Source organism: Hemitrygon akajei, chromosome 11, assembly GCF_048418815.1.
Source record: "Hemitrygon akajei chromosome 11, sHemAka1.3, whole genome shotgun sequence".
In the NCBI taxonomy this organism is placed as follows: domain Eukaryota; kingdom Metazoa; phylum Chordata; class Chondrichthyes; order Myliobatiformes; family Dasyatidae; genus Hemitrygon; species Hemitrygon akajei.
Window position 1 is genome coordinate 102,736,144 of NC_133134.1, and position 23,939 is coordinate 102,760,082.

The window sequence follows — 23,939 nt, forward strand, 5'->3', positions numbered from 1 at the left end:
AACAGCCTTTTTCAAGTCCAGCCACACATTCTTAATTGGATTGAGGTCTGGACTGTGACTTAGCTGCTTCAGGACATTAACTTTGTTGTTTTTAAACCATTCCCGTGTAGCCTTTGCTTTATGTCATTGTCTTCTGGAAAACCTCCTCTCCCAAGCAGTTCTCTTGCGAACTGCATCAGATTTTCCTCAAGGATTTCCCTGTATTTTGCTGCATTCATTTTACTCTCTATCTTCACAAGATCTCCAGGGTCTGCTTCAGTGAAGTATCCCCACAGCATGATGCAGCCACCACCATAGGAATGATGTTTTTTTTTGATAATGTTTGGCTTACACCAAACATAGCATTTAGTCTGATGGCCAAAAACCTCAATTTTGGTTTCATCAAACCATAGAACGTTCTTCCATCTGACTTCAGAGTCTCCCACATGCATTCTGGCAAACTCTAGCTGAGATTTCATGTGAGTTTTTTTTTTCAACAGTGGCTTTCTCTTTGCCACTAACCCATAAAGCTGCGACTGGTGAAGCACCTGGGCAATAGTTGTTGTATGTGCAGTCTCTCCCATCTCAGCCACTGAAGCTTGTAACTCCTCTAGTGGCCTCCTTCACCAGTCCCTTTCTTGCATGATCACTCAGGTTTTGAGGACAGCCTGCTCTAGGCAGATTTACAGCTGTGCCATATTCTTACATTCATCTTTTGACTTGTGCTTTTCAATAACCTTTTGCACGGAGTTGCTTGGAGTGTTCTTTTGACTTCATGGTGTAGTTTTTGCCAGGATACTGACTCCCCAGCAGATGGACCTTCCAGATACAGGTGTATTTTTACTACAATCATTGAAACACCTTCACTGCACGCAGGTCTCCAAAAACAGATCTCCATTTAACTAATGATTTGGTGTGTCATATTAAAGGGGGAGGGGGGGGCGGGTGTGAATGCTTATGCAATCAATTATTTTGTGTTTTATATTTGTAATTAATTTTGAGCACTTTGTAGAGATCTATTTTCACTTTGACATGACTTTTTCTGTTGATCAGTGTCAAAAAAGCCTATGTGATTTAATGCTGTAAAACAATAAAACATTATTTCCAAGGGGGGGGGGAATATTTTTTGTAGGCATTGTATAGATCCAGTCCCTTAGAATACCTTCCTATAACTTTCTCACTATTGGCATCAAGCTCACTGACCTACAATTTCCTGGCTTATTCTTAGAGCCTTTCTTAAACAACAGGACAACATTAGCTGTCCTCCAATCTTCTGGCACCTCACCTGTGGCTAAGGATGTTTTAAATATCTAAGCTAAGGCCCCCGCAATTTCTGCACTAGCCTCCCACAGGGTCCAAGGTAATACATTGTCAGATGCAAAAAAAATGCATTTTAGATCTTCCCAGCTCCAAGTACAGATTATCACACTGATTTCCAGAGAACCAATTTTGTCCCTTGCTATCCTCTTGCTCTTAATATACAGTATCTGTAGAAGCTCTTAGGATTCTTATTCACCTTGTCTGCCAGAGCAACCCCGTGTCTTCTTTTAGCCCTCTGATTTCCATCTTGAGCTGGTATGCCTTGTGCTCTCTAGTATCTCACTTGTTCCTGCCTCCCTATGCATGCTACGCAGCTCATTTTTCTTAACCTGGGCCTCAACTTCTCTCGAAAACTAAGGCTCTCTAAACCTGTTATCCTTGTCTTTTATTCTGACAGGTAGATGCAAGCTTTATCCTCTCAAAATTCACATTTGAAGGCTTCCACTTTCCAACTACACCTTTGCCAGAAAACGTGTCCCAGTCCACACTTGCCAGATCCTTTCTGATACCAGCAAAATTGGTCTTTCTCCAATTTAGAATCTCAGCCTGAGAAGCTTGCAACAGTTTGCGATCTACAATTTACCAGCAGTGCCTCCAGTGAGGGTATTCTGGAACTCAGTACCTAGGTGGCTGAAGGCCTGGTACCAACGGAGATTGGGTATATGTAGGAAGACAGACTGGAAATCAGGGATGGACATGATAGAAGATAATAGACATAATAGCAGAGTAGCAGGCTGGACCTGGAGGAGCATAGTGAACTGTTTTCAACCTGGTGAAGATTTAATTAAGTACGAGAGAGCTAGGTTTCAGCAAATACACTCATCATACAGGGTCACTGTTAACCTGGTTTCTTGTATTACAGAAAAAACGGAAACGGATTGACAGAAGCATGATTGGTGAACCCATGAACTTCGTACACTTAACGCATGTTGGTTCAGGAGATATGACAAGCCAAGGATTTTCAATGGTGAGATGGATGTGGTTTTGATCTAGCATAACTTCCAACTGTTTCAGCAAAAAATGAAGAATGAACTTCTTGATAGCCTCTGGATCTTAAAAGGAGAAGTGTTGGATGAGAGGAAGAGGGATAGAGGGGACCAAGGACACATTTCTACTCTCTTATTATCACCACCTCCTCTTCTGGTACATCTTTCTGTCCATTATGTTTTCAAGAATACCCAACAGCTCCATCTTGGATCCTCAACCCAGTAAAATGCCAAACTACAACACAAGAACATAGAAATTAGAAGTAGGCAATCTGGTCTTTTGATCCTGCCCTGTGATTCATTAAGATTATGGTTGATCTTCTACTTTGGCTCAATTGTCTAGCACTGTCCCCTGATTCCCTTAATACCCAGGTACCTATCTATCTGTGTTTTGACTGAACTTAGCAATTGGGTCTCCACAATCCTCAGGAGTAAAGAATCATTTAGGACAGGCACCACTACCTCTTAAGGTAGATCTTGAAATTGTTTAAAGGAGGGAATAAATCATTTGTTACTGCTTGCAGCTGCGCAAGGAGGGCATTTGCTTATGGCCTCCACCTTGAGTCAATTGTCCCATGTACTCATGACTTGGGCACCAGTTGTCCACAGGATTTTTGGACAGGGAAGATAGAAATCAGCTGGCTTTCCAGATGCTGGACATCACCTGTACAAGGCATGGGATTAATGTCAGCAGAGGATAGCATTAGATCACACGATAAAGGAGCAGTATTGGGTAATTCAGCCCATTGAGTCTGTTCCGTCATTCAATCATGACTGATTTATTACCCCTCTCAACCCATTGATGGCCTGCATAGTCGTTTGTGGCAATGAATTCATAGATTTACCTTGCTCTGACTTCAGAAATTTTTCCCCATCTCTGTGGACATCCCACAATTTTGAAGCTGTGTCCTCTGGTGCTAGACTCCCCCTCTATGGGAAACATCCTCTCCACATCCACTTTGTCCAGACCTTTCAGTTAGATCCCCCTCATTCTTCTAAACTCCAGTGGAGACAGGCCTAGATCTATCAAATGTTCCTCGTATGTTAACCCTTTCATTCCTGGGATCATTCTTGTGAACCTTCTCTGGATCCTCTCCAAAGCCAGCACATATTTTCTTAGATAACAATACTTAAAGTGCAGTCTGATCAATTCATTATAAATCCTCAGCATTACATCCTTGCTCTGGTCCTCTCAAAATGAATGCTAATTTGTCTTCCTTACCACTGACTCAACCTGCAAACTAACCTTCAGGGAATCCTGCACAAGGACTCCCAAATTGCTCTGCACCTGATTTTTGATTTTTCTCCCTGTTTAGAAAATAGTCTATGTTTTATTCCTTTTGCCAAAGTACATGATACACGACCTACATTATATTTCATCTGCCACTCTTTGCCCATTCTCTTAACCTGTCTTAAGACCTTCTGCAGACACCCTGCTTCCTATCTTTGTATCATCCACAAACTTGGCCACAAAGCCATCAATGCCTTCATCCAAATCATTAACATACAATGTGAAAAGAAGTGGTCTCAACACCAATACCTGCGACACACCACTAGTCACTGCAGCCAACCAGAAAGTGCCCTCTTTATTCCCACTTTTTGCATCCTGACAGTCAGCCAATCTTCTATCTATGCTAGTAACTTTCCTGTAATACAATGGGCTCTTATCCTGTTAAGCAGCCTCATGTGCAGCACTTTGGGAAAGGCCTTTGGCACAATCAAAGTACACAACATCCACTGAGTTTCCTTGTCTGTAATTTCCTCAAAGGATTCCAACAGATTTGTCAGGCAAGATTTCCCCTTTAGAAAGCTATGCTGACTTTGGCCTATTATTTGCCTCCAAGTACCCTGAAACCTCATCCTTAATAATGGACTCCAGCATATTTCCAACCACTGATGTCAGGATAACTGGAATATAATTTCTTTTTTTTTTAAACTTTTTTTTATTGTTTTCAAATAGTTACAGAATAAATGTGCATGGAAAAAAAAAAGTGTTACCCAGCCCCCCTCCCCTTAACCCCTCCCCCCTAACATCCCTATTAAAAAAATAAGAAAGAAAAAAAAAGGAATGCCTGGATGTTGGAAGATCCCCACATGCTCCACGGAGTTCTCATTTTTTTTTTTAAATATATGTTAAAATTCTTTTTCTTTTTACTGGCCCATTAAGCCCATTAACATTAAAACTTAAAAAATTTAGTAGATTAGTCATTATTTTTTTTATATTACTCCAATCTATAATAATACCTAATCTTTCCACTTTCGTGGTATCCTGGGAAATCTTTATAAAAATCTCCATGTTGCTATATGTGTCCCCACCAATCATCCAGGCAAAAAGATAGAAAAAAATTAAAATATAAAGGAAAAAAAAATACCTCCCTACTAATGTTGTGGAAAAAAGACACAACATTACCCCCCTCTGTTGTACGGGTCATGGCAACCGCCATGATTACACATGTGAATCCCGCAGTAACCGATCCACAGCCTCCCAGCCCCCCCGCAACATAAAAAAGTATATGTATAAGAAGAGAAAAAAAAATAATACTATTCTCATTTAGTATTTCTAAAATTTTGCTTTTCTCTTCTATAATATCCATAAATGTCCATCACTTCTGTTCCTTGGGTCTATCTTCATCTTTAATCCATTACGTTTGGAAGCCTCTATGTGTAATTAGCGAATAGATGGAAGTTATTGTACAAACTCCTCCGCTTTTCGATAATCGGAAAAAAAAATTTTTCCCTCCTCCAAAAAAATTAACAGTGTTGCTGGATGACGCATTGTAAATTTATAACCCTTTTCCCATAAGGCTTTTTTTGCTGGGTTAAATTCCTTCTTTCTCTTCAACAGGTTGTAACTTATATCAGGATAAAAAAGAATTGGTTTCCCTTCTATCATCAGTGGCCCGTTTCTATTTTTGGCACTTTGGGCAGTGGCCTTCAGGATCTTTTCTTTGTCTTGGTATCGTGAGCATTTTATCAAAATTGATCGTGGGTTTTGATCAGCTCGAGGTCTTGACCTTAAAGATCTATGCACCCTTTCAATCTCAATTGGAGTTTCTCTTTCCATTTCCAATTTTTCAGGAATCCATTTTTGAAAAAAATTTATTGGATCTTCTCCTTCTATATCTTCTTTAAGTCCAACAATTTTAATATTATTTCATCTACTGAGATTTTCAAGCTTATCAATTTTTTCCATAAATTGTTTTCTTTCTGATGTCCAAGCAGTATTTTCCTTTTCCATTTTGTCCATTCTTTCAACCATGTCTTCTGTTGTAGTTTCCAAGTCCGTAATTCTTTTTTCCATTTTTTCCTGTCTCTTTGTCATTTTATCAAGCATAATCTCCATATTGGTCATTTTTTTTTCGAGTATTTTTTGATTATTTTTAATTACTTTTAATGTGTCTAATTTACGCATTATTTGCCTCAAAGTCTTTTCTATATTTCTAGAAGGACTTTTACCTCTTTCTTCATCTGATCTTTCCGAGAGATTTGACTGTCCCTCCGATTCGCTATCACTTTCAGTTGCAGTAGTAGCTGGGCTTTGTAGTTCTTGTTGCTCCCGTTTGCGCATACTCCATCCTTCGCGTTTGCGCAGTTCACGATGGTTTTTTCCTTTGGAAGTGGCCAGTGTTGCCACAATCTCCTGTTCCGTATCGCCGGTGATATAATGTACCTGAGACCGCGGTTCCTCAGTAGACGTGGGCCTTGTTCTTGTTCCAACTTGCGTAGTCTTCCCGGTATTAGTTTTCTTCATCTTCCTTCCTTGAGGCATAGCTTGACACAGTCCGGAGTAGTTTATAAGTAACTTTTAGAAAGTATTAACTAACTTTTCTTCATTTAAACATTAATTTATTAACTTTTTACGGGAGAGCTGGGTCCCTGCGTCTTGATCCTACGTCATCACGTGATGTCCCCCCATAATTTCTTTTCTTGTGCCTCCATCCCTTTTTAAAGAGTGGAATGACTTTTGCAATTTTCCAGTCCTCAGGAACCACTCTAGAATCTAGAGATTCTTGAAGGGTCATGCCTCCACTATCTCTTCACCTACCTCTTTCAGTGCAGTCCATTTGCTCCAGGTGACTTACTCATCTTCAGGTTTTTCAGCTTCCCAAGCACTTCTCACTTTGTTCCCAAGCAATGCTATGCACTCTCTTCAAATCTCTGCATTCTGCTAATGTCTTCCACAGTGAAAACTGACTCAAAATACTTATTAAGTTCCTCCACCATTTCTTCATCATTTTCCAGCAGTCTGTTATCCACCGTCATCTCTCTTTTACTCTATCTGAAAAAATCTTTTTATATCCTATTTTTTAATATTGGCTAGTTTACTATTGGCCATGTTTTTCTTGCTTATTGCTTTTCTAGTTGCCTTCTATTGGTTTTTAAAAGCTTCCCAATCCTCAGCATTCCCACTAATATTAGCTATATTACATGCCCTCTATTTTGCTTTTATGCTGTCTTTGACTTCCCTTGTCAGGCACAGTTGCCTCATCCTCCCTTCAGAATACTTCTTCATCTTTGAGATGTAATTTTACTGCGCCTTCTGAAATTCCCACATAAACAACAGCAATTATTCTGCTGTGATTCCTGCTACTGTCCCCTTTCAATCAACTTTATGTTTGTAATTCCCTTTACTCCACTGTAAAACTGATCAATTTAATTTTATCTTCTCAAACTGTAGGGAGAATTCTATCATATTATGATCTCTGCCTCCTAAGGGTTCCTTTATCTTAGGTTTCCTAATCAAATCTGGGTCATTACATAACACTCATTCCAGAATGGCCATTCGCCTCATAGGCTGAATCACAAACTGCTCTAAAAGGCCATCTTGTAGGCATTCTATAAATTCACTCTTTTGGGATCTAGCACCAACCTGATTTTCCCAATCTGTTTAGAGGCATGTATGTACCTCCCATCAGGATTTTCTCAACCTTGTAGTTGCTTAACTCTATCCACAAGGATTCTACATCTTCTGATCCCATGTCACCTCAATCCAAGGATTTGATTTCATTTTTTTACAAATAGAGCCACCCCACCCACTTCACCTACCTGCTTGTCTTTTCAATACAACCTGTATCCTTGGATGTTAAGTTTCCAACTATGATTTTCTTTCAGCCTCAGCTCAGTGATGCCCACAACATCATACCTGTCAACCTCTAATTGTGCCACAAGATCATCTACCTTATTCTGTATACTGCGTGCATTCAAATATAACATCTCCGGTCCTGTATTCATCACCTTTTTTGATTTTGGCCCACTGTTATACTCTAATTCATCCCTCTGACTGCAATTTTGCCCTATCATCTGCCTGTCCTTCCTCACAGCCTCACTACACACTGCATCTAGTTGTATACAAACTGTTCCATCTTCAGTCCTATCACTCTAGTTCCATCCCCTTGCCAAATTAGATTAAACCCTTCCTAACAGCTCTGGAAAACTTACCAAGAAGGATATTGGTCCACCATAGGTTCAGGTGTAACCCATCTTTTTTTGTACAGGTCATATCTTCCCCAGAATCTGAAACCCTGCCTCCTGCATCAATTTCTCAGCCATGTATTCAACTGCCAAGTGTTCCTAATCTTACCCTCATTGACATGTGGCACAGGCAGCAATCTAGAGATTACTACCCTGGAGGGTCCTGCTTTTCAGCTTTCTGCCCAATTCCCTATATTCAGCACCTGCTCCCTTTTCTTACCTTTGTTGGTGCCATTATGTTCCACGACTTGCGTTTGTTCACCCTCCCCCCTTTAGTATGCCGTGGACCCGATCCCAGACATCCCTGACCCTGGCACCTTGGAGGCAACATACCATTTGGCTGTCTCTTTCCCGTCCACAGAATCTGCTTTCTGCTCCTCTAGTTATGGAATCCCCTACTACTACTGCACTCATCTTCTTGCCCCCATCTTTCCTTCTGAGCCACAGAGCCAGAGACCTTGTTGCTGTGGCTTTCCCCAGGATTGTTGTATCCCCCAATGATATCTAAAAAATGGTGTATTTATTATTGAGGGGTTTGGCCACAGGGGTACACTGCACTGGCTGCCTATTCCCTTACCCCCTCCTGACAGTTACCTTCTGCAACTTAGGGGTGATTACCTCCCTGTAGCTTGTATCCATCACCTCCTCATTTTCCGGTTTGAGCTGCAGTTCCTTAATATAATCTCTAAGGAGCTGCAGCTGAATGCACTTCATGCAGATGTAATTATCAGGAACACAAGGAATATCCAACTAACCATGGACCCATTCTCAGCACACTAGTTATGTACTAACAGCAAAATTCTTACTAAGAACCTTATTAATTAGAACCTCCACCTGTGTTTACCTTAGCCGTTGAGCCAAAGCCAGTCACTCCCAACAATGGCCACTCTGCTTATACCTTTCCTTTTATTGGCCCTGTGCTGATTTAAGCCTTTGAAAGAAAGCTGAAAGCTCCTGAGTTCTTTAAACTTCATGCTGCACCAGCAAAGAGCAACCCCTTGCACCGATTTCAGCGGCTGCAAGCAGATTTGAATCAATTAGAATCAGATTAGAATCCCTCTAATTTGTAATGACCTGTGTGTGCAAAAATCTTGTGCTGAGCAATTTTTTGCCCAGTGACAACAACATGTGCTTACTGAATAATTTCTTCAGCAAAAATGGTATATATAAGCTAGTTCTAAAACCTACACACAAATCATCGCGGACTCTATATTGTCAACACCGTCCACATAAGAAACTGGAAAAAGAAATGTGATTGTTTATGATCATGAAATGTACTTAACATGCCATCGAGGTAGAGGGTGACAACCTTCTGTGTGCCATTTAAATTCCTTTGTGCACTAGTAGCAAAAGATGTGTGCACCTGCACATGCACATAACCTAGAGGGAACGTAGATTAGAATATCTGCGCCACTCTCTAAACTGGAATGAGAAAAAGTGGAAAGAAAGATTTTCGTACTTCCAAGCACCTAAATGACATTGGGTCCTCACAGTGTACAGATGACAAAATACATCTGTAATGAAATCACTGTTGAGGTACTTGACAAAATGCTCTGTTATTCAATAATCTTGTGATACATTCAGGCTTGTCTGAAGAACTCTCTTGCTCTCAAGTACCTCCAAAAGTGTATCGCATCTTCCGTACCAATATTGGAACTGAAAGTAAAAGCCTACCTCTGCAAATCCCGCTCCATTCCTGCTGTGCTTAAAGAGTTACTTCACCTATCCCTATAAGCATGTGTGTGTATAGTTAGCTTGTGTTTGAAGGCTATTCAGAAGTGGCTTTTTGACCCTTGGAGAAAGAGATTAGCCAGCACCACCCTTTACCAATATCATTCTTACAAACAAAAATCCCAAAGAATTTAGTGCTCTCATTCTTTGGGAGGTCTGATCAGGCTTCTCTGCTGGTATCATCATTCCCATCTTCTCAGCTCTAGACTCGGGGAATATTTAAAAAAATTTTAATTAGTTTTTCAAAACATTTTACAAAATTAAAAACCCCAAATCCCAATGAGGAGCATTAATACAGTGCAAGATTAAGCATACAATAACAATATGCTACAAAGGAAGAGAATTTAACAAAAAAGCACCTAAATTAAAGACAAGTGAGCTTAGTGTCCTCCCCAAGCCCCACAACACAAGAAAAAAACAACAACAACTCCAGACCAGCCACCACACAGTATAAAGAGTATAAGTCCGGACAGTCAAACTCCCAGACTGTGAATACACTTAGCAACAGAGGATAATAATGCCTACTACCAGGAAAAAAAAGGGAGCTGAAAGCAAGAGACCGAAAAGAAGAAAAAAAAATGGGAAAAAAAACCCTAGTCAAGAGGAAGGTTATGAAAGTACTCGATAAAAGGTCCCCAGACCTTATGGAACTTTAGATCCGAATTAAGAACTGAATAATGAATTTTTTCGAGGTCCAAGCAGGCCATAATGTCGTTAAGCCATTGTGCATGAGTGGGCGGGGCAACATCTCTCCATCTAAGGAGGATCAAGTGTCTCGCCAGGAGAGAGGCAAAGGATAGTATTCGGCATTTGGTCGGACCCAGACATAAATCTGTCTCGCCCCAAAAACCGAACAGAGCAATTAAGGGGTTAGGTTCTAGGCGCTGATTCAGAATACCCGATAATGTAGTGAAGCCATCTTTCCAGAATTTCTCCAAGCTAGGACAGAACCAGTACATATGGATGAGAGAGGCCACGCCCCTCTTGCATTTATCACAGAGCGGACTAATGCCAGGGTAGAATCGAGATAGTTTAGATTTAGACATATGGGCTCTATGAACAATCTTAAACTGTAAGAGGCAATGGCGAGCACAAAGGGAGGTTGAGTTAACCGATTTGAGAACTGAGTCCCAGCTCTCCTCGGATAAGGAGATATTTAAATCCTGCTCCCAGGCCATTTTAATTTTATCCACAGGGGCCCGTCGTAAGGCTGCTAGTTTATCTCGGATAATTGAAATTAAACCTTTACCTAGTGGATTGATGGAAAGAAATAGGTCCATAGCATTTTTCGCAGGCATTTCAGGAAAGTTAGGAATTAAAGGAGCAGTAAAGTGTCGGATTTGGAGATATCTGAAAAAGTGAGCGTTAGGCAGGTTGAACTTAATGGAGAGCTGCTGAAAAGAAGCGAAGCGATTATCAATGAGAGATCTTCAAAATGTCTAATGCCCTTCCTGTACCAAACATGGAATGCTGAATCGTACGTAGTAGGTAAAAAAAGGTGATTATGTGCGACAGGGCTAGAAACGGAAAACCCCTGGAAACCATAGCATTTCCTGAACTGAGCCCATATACGACTCGGGGAATATTACAAGGTAATTTATTATCAAAGTATACAACTGAGATTCTTCTTTAGATAGACACAAAAATAGGTTTTAAAAAAAGGACGGGAACATGATCATCAACCCCCCCCCCCCCCAAACTGTCCTTACCTTGCACAAAAAGTATTAAGAACACCAGTCCCCAAAACCCCTCCCTCCGCACGAAAAGCATCAGGAACATCAAGCCTCCAAATCCCCCCTCTCCGAACAAAGAAACTAACAAAATAAAAGGCAACAGAACACTGACCCCAGACCCCCCTGCTCAAAACGCCACAAGAATATTGACCCCCCCTAATCCCCCTCCCCAGCACAAAACACTACAAGGACATCAATCCCCAAATCCCTGCACAAAAAAAAAGAGAAAGAACGGGTGAAAACACAATATAAAAAAACTATGACTGAAAAAAGTCCATAGACCATAGTCCAGATCCATATTCATATCCAAAATGCAGAAAACCTTGGTAACATCCTCTGGGCACAGCAAATAGGCCACACAGGCTCCCCTCTCTGGCAGCTGGGTGATCTCTCCAGCAATCAGAAGGCAGGCAGCCAGCGCTTGCCTTCTGCATTTGCCTTGATGTTTTAATTTCCCTTGTCACTTCAATCAAGAACAATAGAAGCTTTAATCGGCGAAGTGGAGTCGAACATTGGCTTGCATCCCCCACAGCCTCCTCAGCTCGAGGCTTGCCGCCTTCTGGGATCCTCTCAGAGACAACAGCTTTGGATCACCAAAACGACCTCCAAACTACAAATCACAGGCTTCAACAATTCCAGAAACACGTTCAAGATGGAAAAACAGGCGTAAAAGATATAAAAGAAGTGAAATATAATCTTTCATGGTCTATCCAGAATATGGTTACATTTATTGGGTGGAGTTCACAAAATCATTTCAGGGGTACAGTTTGGATGTCTAGAATGGTGGGGTAGGGCTATAAAATCAGTGCCAGGCCATACAGGAATGCTGTCAGAGTGCAGTTATTAATACAAAGTTGTGGGAAATCTGCAACACTTTCTTTGCCCCCAAGAAAGCTAAAGTTAAATAGAAGAGTCAGAACTACTCGGTAGGGGTATGAAAACATTGCTTTGATGGAAACATGATAGGAAGGGGGATGTTCCTGATTCTATATCAGGTGAGCCCTTCACCTGATCACTTCAATAAGTAAAATGTTCCACTAACTAAAGTGATGGATGTTCTTAGTTAGTCTTTACTGTCTGTATTATGGATGTTCCTGGTTAGCCTGTGCTGCCTGTATTATGGATGTTCCTGGTTAGTCTGTGCTGCCTGTATTATGGATGTTCTTAGTTAGCCTGTGCTGCCTGTATTATAGATGTTCCTGGTTAGCCTGTGCTGCCTGTATTATGGATGTTCCTGGTTAGTCTGTGCTGCCTGTATTATGGATGTTCCTGGTTAGCCTGTGCTGCCTGTATTATGGATGTTCCTGGTTAGCCTGTGCTGCCTGTATTATGGATGTTCCTGGTTAGTCTGTGCTGCCTGTATTATGGATGTTCCTGGTTAGCCTGTGCTGCCTGTATTATGGATGTTCTTAGTTAGCCTGTGCTGTCTGTATGTTTCCTCATTAACCAATGTCTATCAAAGTACATCAGTGCAATACTGTGCTTATTTTTGAATGGAACCACATCTTTGAGATTCTCTGAGGGGGAAGGGAGATGTTGCTGGCATGTCAAATGATCAGAATGACAATGACTGCTTTGATTGTTGGGAGATATCTCTCTTTGTATTTAATCTTGTGATTCCATCTCATGTCACAGGCTGGTCTCAATATATTACACTATACTTTGACAGGAAATGAGTTGGCATGTGCCCATAATAACTCAATGAATAAATGGCCAGAAGTTCTTCCACTAATCATATGGGCTCAACCCTAATTATGTGCTCCTGACAACTTGGTTGAAACATATTAAGTTTTTAAAATGATTTAAACTCTGAGTTCTTGGCACCACTCTCCCCTTTAAAGAAAGGGGTTGCAGGTTTCAATCTCAATACAGAGTTGTAAAACCATCAGTGCGGTGCTGGGAAATGCTGCCACCTTATTTAAATCTAAATCAAGGAAGGCCTAGCTAATCATATCGAAAGGCAAAATGCAATCAAACCATAACTTTATGAACAGGAAGTCATTTAACACATTTGTTGGAATTTGAATGTTTAACAAGTAGAGTTTTTTGATATTTAGCGGGCATTCAATAAAGTGTCACATAAAAGGCAGATGCACAGCTCAGCTGAAAAAGAATCCAGACCTCTGCTCTTTGTCATGTATATAAATGGATCGGTATTATGATCTATGCTCTTTGTGACATATATAAATAACCTAGATGAAAGTGTAGATGGGTGGGCTAGTAAGTTTGCAAGTAATACAAGGATTGGTGGTGTTGTGGATAGCATAGAAGATTGATCTATATCCCGCTGTATTCTTAGCCATTTGCAGATATGGGCAGAGAAATGGCAGATGTTCAACCCAGAAAATGTGAAGCATTGCACCTTGGTAGGTCAAACATCAAGAGATAGTACACTAAGAGCAAGATCCTTAACACTGTTAATGAGCAGGGGAATCTTGGGGTCCAAATTTATTGCTCACTCATAGTGACGGTTAAGAAGGCATATGGCATTCATGTGTTTATAGTTGAGGCAATGTGTTCAAAAGTCAGGAAGTTTATGTTGTGGTTTTATAAAACTCTAGTTAAGCCACATCTGGAGTACTGCATACATTTCTGGTCACCCCATTGTAGGAAAGATGTTGCTTTGGAGAAAGTGCAGAAGAGTTTTACTAGGATGTTTACTGGATTAGAGGGCATGTACAATAACAAAAGGTTGGACAAATTTATGTTGTTTTTTTCTGGAGCAGTACAGGTTGTGGGGAGATCTGATAGAAGTTCATAAGATTATGAGAGGCATAGATAGGGATAGACATTTCTCAGCATTGAAATGTCTAATGCCAGAGGGCATGCATTTTAGGTGAGAGGGAGTATGTTCAAAGGAGATGTGAGGAGCAAGTTTTGTTACACTGAGAATGGTGGATGTCTGGAATGTGCTGTCTGGGGAGGTGGTAGAGGCAGATACATTAGGGATTTTTAAGAGGTTTAGATTAGCACATGAATGTGAGAGGAAAGAAAGGATATATATTCGTTGTACAGGCAGAAACAATTACTGTAGTTAGGGAAATGGAGAGTTAGTCTGCCACAATCCTGGCTGGATCCTTATCGAAGGTGGACGGGTTTTGCAGTGTTTGTAGATGAGTTACTTACTGCAGGATTCCTAGTGTCTCACCTGTTCTAGTAACCATATTGTGTACATGGATACTCCAGTTCTGTTTCTGGCTGGTGGTAACCCCAAGTTATTTATTGGGGGGGACGGTTTCAGTGATGGTAATGCCACTGAATGTTAGGACACAATAGGTGCATTTTCTCTTGTTGGATATTGTCATTGTCTGGAATTTGCATGGCATGAATATTACTTGCCACCTGTCAGCCCAGAGTCTGGCTATCATCCAGGTTTTGTGCATTCTGGTTGTGGACTACTTCATTATGCAAGAAGTCATGAATAGTGCCGAACATTGTGCAATCATCAGCGACCATTCCTACTTCTGGTCTTGTGACTGAAGGAAGGTCATTGATGAAGAAGATGGTTGAGACACTACACTGAGGGACTCTTGCAGAAATGTTCTCCATCTGAGAATGCAATCTTCCACATTTCCAGATAGATGGCTACAATGGAAGGGCTTGGCCAAGGGTGCAGCAAGTTCTGGAGCTATTGCCAAAATATTATTGGGGAGATGGCTTTTGCTGTGCCCAATATCTTTTGCCATTCCTTTATATTATATGGAGTGACAGGAGAGAGACTGCAGAATTCTGTAAATCTGGAGCTCTGCAAGTCAGGCAGCATCTATGGAAGGAAAAGAACGATCAATATTTCAGATCAGGAAGAAGGCAGAAGTCAGAATAAAGTGGTGTGGGGAGAGTAGGAGCAGATGAAAGGGTCAATTAGGGGTGTGTGTGTGGTAGGGGAGTGGGAATAATGTGAGAAGCTGGGAGGTGATAGGTGGAAGAGACAAAGGGGCAAATAAGATGGCATGTGACCAGCGACCAATCCAGACATCGGAAGGAAGGGATTTCACTTAGGTCCACTGTTCATGTAGAAAAGCCAGCAGCAGGTCACTATAGTGAAGAAGAGCTTTGACCAATGACCAATTGCATTTGGGATTGATTAGCAAGAGCAAATTAAAGGAAGGCAGGATGAGGGCAGCAGCCGCCGTCTAAGTGGACAATGTCAGAGTGGTGATCTTGATGCTTTAGCTCTTTGAGGCTTCAGAGAAGTGAGGGCTCAGTCACAGAAAAGAAAAGCTCTAGGGTAAGTTTTGTTTTTCCCTTCCCTTCTTTATATTGCTTAGCCAGGACAGTAGAGATGCCAGGCAGGATAGTTGAATGTTCCTCTTGAGGGATGTGGGAAGACAGGGAGACCTCCAGTGTCACTGATGACTACAACTGCAAGAAATGCATCCTGCTTCAGCTTCCAACAATCTGTGTTAAGGAGTTGGAGCTGGAAATACTCCCCAATGCCATTAGGCTTTACAATTCTACCGCCAGGACTTAAGAACTTTTTTTAAAAGCTATTATTAATGCTTTTTGAGATAGTGATTTAGATGCATATCATATTCTTTACTGAGTTAAGTATTGTATGTAATTAGTTTTGCTACAACAAGTGTATGGGACATTGGAAAAAAGTTGAATTTCCCCATGGGGATGAATAAAGTATCTATCTATCTATCTAATGGATGAACACCGGATCTTACGGGAGGCTAAGGAGGTGATAGATATAGAGATGTAGTTACATTCAAGTTGCAGGACACAGGAGTCTGGGTGACAGTCAGAAAGGGGAAAGGGTTAAGGAGCCAGTGCAGAGTACCCCTGTAGCCATCAGACTCAACAACTGGTACATCACTTTGGAATGTTGTTGAGGGGAGTGTGGGTAATGACCTAACAGAAGAAAGTCAGTGGTCAGGTCTCTGGCACTGAGTCTGCCTCTGTAACTCAGAAGGGAAGGGGGTGAGAGGAAGCATGCTCTGGTGATAGGGGATTTGTTAGTTAGGGAAATGGATATGAGGTTCTGTGGGTGAGAACAAGATTGCCAGATGGTTTGTTGCCTCCCAGGTGCCAGGGTCTGGGATATTTCAGATTGAGCCTTCAGCATTCTTAAGTGGGAGGGTGGACAGCCAGAAGTCATGGTCCATGTAGGTACCAATGACATGGGTAGGACAAATGACAAAGCTCTGCATAGAGTCAGAGTATTAGGTGCAATGTTAAAGGTCAAGACTTCCAGGGTTGTGATCTCAGGATTGCTACCTGTGCCATGTGCAACTGAGGCCAGAAGTAGGAAGATTAGACACTTCACCATGTGGCTAAGGAGTTGGTGTAGGAGGGAGGGCTTTTTGGATTATTGGGCTGTCTTACAGGGAAGGTGGAAACTGTACAGAGGGGACAGTTTGCACCTGAACTGGAGAGGGACTAATATCCTAGTGGAAGGCTTGTTAATGGGTTTAAACTAGAGTTGCAGGGGGATGGGAACCAGAGTGCCAGAACAGTTAGTGGAGAGGTTGTGGAGGCAGATGTGGTAAGACCTCAGACAAGGTTAGGAATCAAAATGGTTGAGCATGGTGCAACTAGTGTCCTGATTTGCACACATTTCAGTGCAAGAAGTATCATAGAAAATGTGGATGATAGTACTGAAGATGAGGCAGTTAGCTTACAAACAGAGGCAATATGTAGAGAGGAGAGACTGTTGAGAGAGTAAAATTGCAGTTAACATGATAGCTTGTAACGTAAAAGACGGACAAATTTGAAAAAGGTGAATACGCAACTGGAGATGTTATATTTAAACGCGTGCAGTATACAGAATAAGGTAGATGAACTTGCAGCACAGTTACAGATTGTCATGTATGATGTCGTAGGCATCACTGAATCATGGCTGTGAAAGAAGATTATAGCTGGGAGCTTAATGTCTAAGGATACACATTGTATCAAAAGGACAGGCAGGAAGGCAGAGGGATTTGTGTCGCTCTGTTGGTAAAAAATGAAATCAAATTGTTAGAAGTAGGTGACATAGGTGTTGAATCATTGTGGATAGAGTTAAGGAACTGCAAGGGTAAAAAGATCCTGATGTGAGTTGTATACAGATCCCCAAACAATAAGGATGTGGTCTACAAATTACAACAGGAGATAGTAAATGCATACCAAAGGGCAATGTTACAATAGTCATGGTGGATTTCAAAAAGCAGGTAGATTGGGAAAATCAGGTTGGTGGCAGATACCAGGAGGGGAGCTTCTAGAGTGTGTAGCTCTACAGGATCTACAGTTGAACCCACTACAGGATCTGTATTGATTCTGGATTGGATGTTGTGCAATGGACTGGAATTGATCAGAGAGCTAAAGGTAAAAAGAACCCTTGGGGGAAAAATCATTATTGGCCAGAATTGATGGAAAAGAACACTGGCAGGGATAATGGCAGAGCAGCAATGGCTGGAATTTCTGGAAGCAATTTGGAAGGCACGGGATATATACATCCCAAAGAGGAAGAAGTATCTAAAGGCAAAATGCCTCAACCATTGCTAACAAAAGAAAACAAAGCTAACATAAAAGCAAAAGCGAGAACATATAATAGACCAAAAAATAGTAGAAAGTCAGAGGATTAGGAAGCTTTTAAGAACCAACAGAAGGCAAATAAAAAAGTCATTAAGAAGGTAAAGATGGGAAACAAAGGTAAACTAGCCAATACTATTAAGAGGATACCTAAAGTTTCTTCAAAAAAGTAAAGTGTAAAAGAGAGGTGAGAGTGGATATCGGACCACTGGAAAATGATGCTAGAGAGGTCGTAATGGGGACAAGAAAATGGCGGATGAAGTGAATGAGTATTTTGCATCAGTCTTCACCGTGGAAGACACTAGCACTATGGTGGAAGTTCCAGGTGTCAGGGGTCATGAAGTGTGTGAAGATACCATCATTAGAGAGAAGATTCTTGGAAAACCATAAGGTTTGAAGTTGCCTGGATCAAATGGTGTACTGAAAGAGGAGGCTGAAGAGATTGTGGAGGAATTAGTAATGGGTCTTTCAAGAATCACTAGATTCTGGAATGGTCACTCCACTCTTCAAGAAGGGAGAGATGCAGAAGAAAAGAAACTTTAAGCTAGATAGTCTGATCTCAGCGATTAGGAAGATGTTGAGTCAATTATTAAGGATGAGGTCTCTGGGTACTTAGAGGTACATGATAAAATAGGCCATAGTCAGCATGGTTTCCTCAAGGGAAAATCTTGCCTGGCAAATCTGTTGGAATTCTTTGAAGAAATAACAAACAGTATAGACAAAGGAGAACCTGTTGATGTGTACTTGAATTCTCAGAAGACCTTTAACAAGGTGCCACACATGAGGCTGCTTAACAAGCTACAAAGATGCAAGCTTGAATACGGCAGTGCTGATTGGCAGGAGGCAAATAGTGGGAATAATGGGAGCCTCTTCTGGTTGACTGCTGGTGACTAGTGGTGTTCCTCAGGGGGTCTGTGCTGGGACTGATTCTTTTTACATTATATGTCAATGATTTGTATGATGGAATTGTTGGCTTTGTTGAAGAGTTCGCAGACGATCAGAAGATGGGTGGAGGGGTAGGTAGTTTTGAGGAAGTAGAGAAGCTACAGAAAGATTTGGATTAGAATGAGCAAAGAAATGGCATATGGAATACAGTTGTCAGTAAGCGTATGGTCATGCACTTTAGATGGAAAAAAAGGGTTGACTGTTTTCTAAATGGAGAGAAAATACACACTTGGGAATTCTTGTGCAGGATTTCCTAATGGTTAATATGCAGATTGAGGTCTGTGGTGAGGAAGGAAATGCAATGTTAGCAATCATTTCAAGAGAACGAGAATATAAAAGCAAGGATGTAATGTTGAGACTTTATAAAGTACTGATGAGGCCTCGCTTGGAGTATTGTGAGCAGTTTTGGGCACCTTATGTTAGAAAGGATGTGCTGAAACTGGAGAGGGTTCAAAGGAGGTTCACGAAAATGACTCCAGATTAGACGACTTGTCATATGAAGAGCATTTGATGGCTCTGACTTGTATTCACTAGAATTAAGAAGAATGGGGGGTGACCTCAAAGGCCTTGATAGAGTGGATGTGGAGATGATGTTTCCTATGATAGGAGAGTCTAAGACCAGAGGGCATGGCCTCAGAATAGAGAAGTGTCCTTTTAGTCAAGTCGTCACTTTTATTGTCATTTTGACCATAACTGCTGGTACAGTATGTAGTAAAAATGAGACAACGTTTTTCAGGACCATGCTGTTACATGACACAGTACAAAAACTAGACTGAACTATAAAAAAACAACACAGAGAAAGCTACGCTAGACTACAGACCTACACAAGACTGCGTAAAGTGCACAAAAACAGTGCAGGCATTACAATAAATAATAAACAGGACAATAGGGCAAGGTGTCCTAGAACGGTTTAGAATGGAGATGGGGAGGAATTTCTTTAGCCAGAGAGTGGTGACTTTGGAATTCTTTGCCACAGGCAGCTGTGGAGACCTTGATAGATTCTTGATTGGTCAGGGCATGAAGGGATACAGGGAGTAGAAGGCAGGAGATTGGGGCTGAGTGGAAAATTGTATCAGCCATGGTGAAATAGCAGACTCGATAAGCCTAATGGCCTAATTCTACTCCTATATCTTATGGTCTTATGCTGATGGGAGAGGACAGTAGAGCATGAAATGAAGGGAAAGAGGTGGGGAACTAGATGGAGGAAGGTGAGGGTGGACAGATTATGAGGATGGAGCAGGGGAAAACGGGTAAAGGGGCTAGATGCAGGGTTTCCCAAACTGGGGTCCATTGGGCCCTCAATTAATGGAAGATTCCATGGCATAAAAAAGGTTGAGAACCCCTGGGCTAGAGGGATGTGAAAACAATAGTGGGGGAGGCAGAGGAGAATGGTTAACGGAAGTCAGAGAAATACACTTTGATGCCATCAGGTTGGAGACTACCACCATCTTCAACAGGATCTCACCACTAGGCACATCTTTTTCTCCCTTCCCATCTCCACTTTACACATTTCTGATAGCACTGCAGTTCCTTGATACCTGCAGTTTTCAGCCAGAATTCGCACACTTAAAATGTGTGTGGGGATTTGAACAAGCAGACTTCCTATTACTCCAATTACTACAGATGAGCCATAACTTTAATTTCAGTCAACTGTAAAGAGAAAAGCCAGAATAGAGAATGAAAAAAAAACTGGAAATCAGACATCAGTGGTGGAAAGAATCAACAATTAGCATTTTAGGTGGAAAGCACGTCATTGGAAAAAGGATATTTGACCTGATCTGTCTTCTGCCAGCTTGTACTCCTTCCCCTCCCTCCAATCCATTATAGCTCAGGGCATCGGAGTTCATTTTTGACATACTCTAAACAAATTTTTAAGTTCCTTCCAAGGGCTTGTGGATTTCCTCTAGGTGCTCCAGTTTCCTCCCATAGTCCAAAGACTTACCAGTTAGTAGGTTAATTGGTCTTTGTAAATTGTCCTGTGATTAGAGATACACACTCTATTGACCAGTGTCAATCGTGGGTATTGCATCCTAGTTGAGAGCAAGCTGCTGCCCATGCACCAGACTCCCCCTTCCACACAGATGATGGATCCAAAGGAACAGCAGAGATCGAAACAATTTACCTGAGGTTTTGCTGGAGTTGCCATTCAGCATTGAAATCAATGTAAGACTGTCTTGGGGACTTTAGCTCAGGACTTACTTTTCCTCAGGACTTACTCCCAAAGCCTTCCCCATGAGTGGCTATGTCCGCAAGGCTACGAAGACTTGAAATCAGAGTTTTCCTTCGCCTAGATGTACTGCCAACCACGGCTGACGAGCTCCATCTGCCCAAAGTAATTGGCATTAAGGCACCTGTGCCCCTTCTCCTGTCAGTAGAAGTGGTTCTGCCAGGCTTAGTAGCTAAGCCACACATGAGGGCCAGGAGCTGGACTTGTTTATCAGAGGCTATTGGAGACATACCATCAGGAGCATTAAATAGATACTGGAAGCTTAAGGAACTGTCCTGTGATTAAGCTGGGGTTAAATCGATGGGTTGCTGGAACTGCATGGCTTGCAATGCCAGAAGCGACTGTTCCATGCTGTATTTATTGATAAATAAAATACATATTCTGGCTTTTTCTTCATTCCTTTCTCGTCCTACTAAAGGATTTCAACTACTTATTCATTTACATAGATGCTGCCTGACCTTCTGAGTTCCTCCAGCATTTTGCTCTAGATTTTAGCATCTGCAGAATCTCTTGAGTTCATGGAATACTGTATTGTAACAAGACAGTGGTAGATAGGAAAGAACCCATAACCCACCATTTATAGGAGCAGTTAAGTTATCCCTCAACCACACACAGGTTATTTCACATTCTATTTCTATTTGTGGGAGCTTGCTGTGCCTTACTGCACTGTTACATTTTCTTCAGTGCAACAGAGTTTGCACCTTAAATGCACTTTATTTACACTGAATTATTTTGATAGGACTAGAATAATATAAAAATTCAACTTTCTTACTCCTTTATAAAGAGATTGACTTTAGTTGTTCTGCTAGTGATTGACATATAGGAAGTGAGTACTAGAATGAGCTGCCAGAGGAAGTGGCCAAGATGGGTACAATTGCAATATTTAAGAGCCATTTAGATAGGTTCATGGAAGGGTGGAGCTTGAAGGGTTATGGGCTGAATAAGGCAATTGGGGCTAACAGGGAGGATGCTTTATCCAGATGTGGTCGGCATGGACCAGTTGGGACAAAGAGCTTGTGTCCATAATGTATTTCTCTCTGACTCAAAGAGTTGAGCCCATTGGACTGATCAAAGATCTAGCCATACTGGATTATGTATGTGTTGAAACTGGTGTAGCTCAGGTGCCAGCATGGATATTAATAGACATTGTGGTGACAGATCAAGTGGGCAGGGACGATGTTGATGGAGCTAAAATTCCTGTTCAAATCACTGTGGAGGATCATGTCTTGGAGGGGTTTAAATAGGATGGGATGATAGCATGGTGACATAGGAGTTGGAAAGGAAAAATATTCCGAATCCTTTGCAAATCTGCAGTAATAGTTTATGCATTCTGGGATCTGTAGGGGGTATTAGTGAAATGTCTAAGTCAGATAAGTTGGGACAGATTTGGAAATGATCAGTACATGTGCTTTGGATTGAAGCCTTGGGTATTTGCCACATAGCCCAGGGTAACACAGTCTGGGTGTGGCCATAGACAGTTGCTGTCATTTCCTCCAACAGAAGGTCTTCTGTTGGCAAACACACTACTTCTCTTGACACATGGGGCATAATGCCGGCCAGATGTAGGTATTATTGACACCATATTGCCTAACAGATGTAGTCATTATTCACACTGACTGAGAAGGGTTAGGAAGGGGGAAGGGATGACACTTGTTTAAAGTTTTTGTCAAATGTAATCAAAAATGGGGACTTCCGGTAAGATGGCGATTGCTTAGCTGCTCCGAACTTTTGTTTCGTTACAGTCGCTATCTTTGCACTAAATGTCTCCATTTTTTAAACCTTAATTAGGAACTTTTTCGGTATCTCTTACTTGCCTGTGAACACATTTAACTTACAATGTCTAGCAAGAGTTCTAAATCCGGGAGAAAGGAAGCTACGGCTCTCTCAGACGAGACCCTGGCTGCGCTCGGACATCTCCGAGACGAAATTTTAAAGGAATTCAAAACCGCTTTCAAACAGTTGGAAGACAAACTGGATCGGATCAACGATAAAGTGGACAAACATGCTGAACACTTATCTCGCATCGATTCGACTTCTGAAGATTTAGAAAGTCGTGTTCGATACTTGGAGACTCTCTGTTCCAGCTTAGAGGAAAAATGTAATAAACTCCTTTCCAAAATGGTGGATCTCGAAAATCGCAGCAGACGCTGCAATCTTAGAATTCTTGGATTACCAGAGGCCACCGAACAGGGATCAACAGTGAAGTTTTTCGCCGAGTTTCTCTGTGAGATATTCGGGAAAGATTTGCTTCCGAACCCGCCCGAGCTCGAACGGGCACACAGAGTTTACGTTCCCCCCGGAATTCTGGGCTCCCGCCCGCGACCAGTAATTTTGTGCTTCCATCAATACCAGGTAAAACACAGTCTGATTGTGGGAGGCACATCGCAGAGGTTCTTTTACTTTCCAGGATACAACCATTCGCTTTGTGGAAGATTTTGCACTCCAGACCTTAAAGATGCGCGCTGAGTTTAAAGGCGCAATGAAGGTGCTTTTTGATCGTGGTTTTAAACCCTCTCTTCGTACTCCTGCTGATCTATGAATCAAGCTTAATACTGGAAAATACAAGTGGTTTAAATCAGCGAAGGAAGCTGAAGCATTTGTGGCAAGTCTTCCGGCTATCCAGTCATCTTCGGAACCCGATCGGACCTCCTAAAACGGTGGATAAGTACTTCTCATAGTAAAATTACTTTTTCTGGACTCAGACTTTACGTGAATCACTCAGACATTATTCATTGAAACTCTAAGGGCTGTTGACAATCTCTCCCTGGATTTGGTGTGTGTGTAATCTATTTTATTCTTGTATAACTTTATCTACAGAGTTCTACAACTGACTCTAACTTGTTTTGGAGGATTGAAGTCTTCAGTGAAGGCCTCCCTGTTTGCTGGTTCACAGTTTAATTGCTGATTTATTTTTCCTTTTCTTTATATTTATTTTTTTTTCTTCACCCCTTTTTTCTAATCTCTGAATTTTTTTCTCTCCTCTGTAAATGGTTGATAAATACTCGTCTTGAATTTATAATTTTCCCTTTCTTT

At 41.5% G+C, this 23,939-nt stretch overlaps 1 protein-coding gene across 1 annotated transcript in view; it reads left to right on the forward strand.

The window, feature by feature from the left end:
* Positions 1–23,939, forward strand: part of LOC140735877 (CDC42 small effector protein 1-B-like) — a 72,297-nt gene that overhangs the window by 34,898 nt on the left and 13,460 nt on the right. Inside the window, exon 3 of the mRNA XM_073061444.1 lies at positions 2,162–2,266. Within this exon, the coding sequence (XP_072917545.1) occupies positions 2,162–2,266 (105 nt within the window). The remainder of the gene's footprint in view (positions 1–2,161; positions 2,267–23,939) is intronic.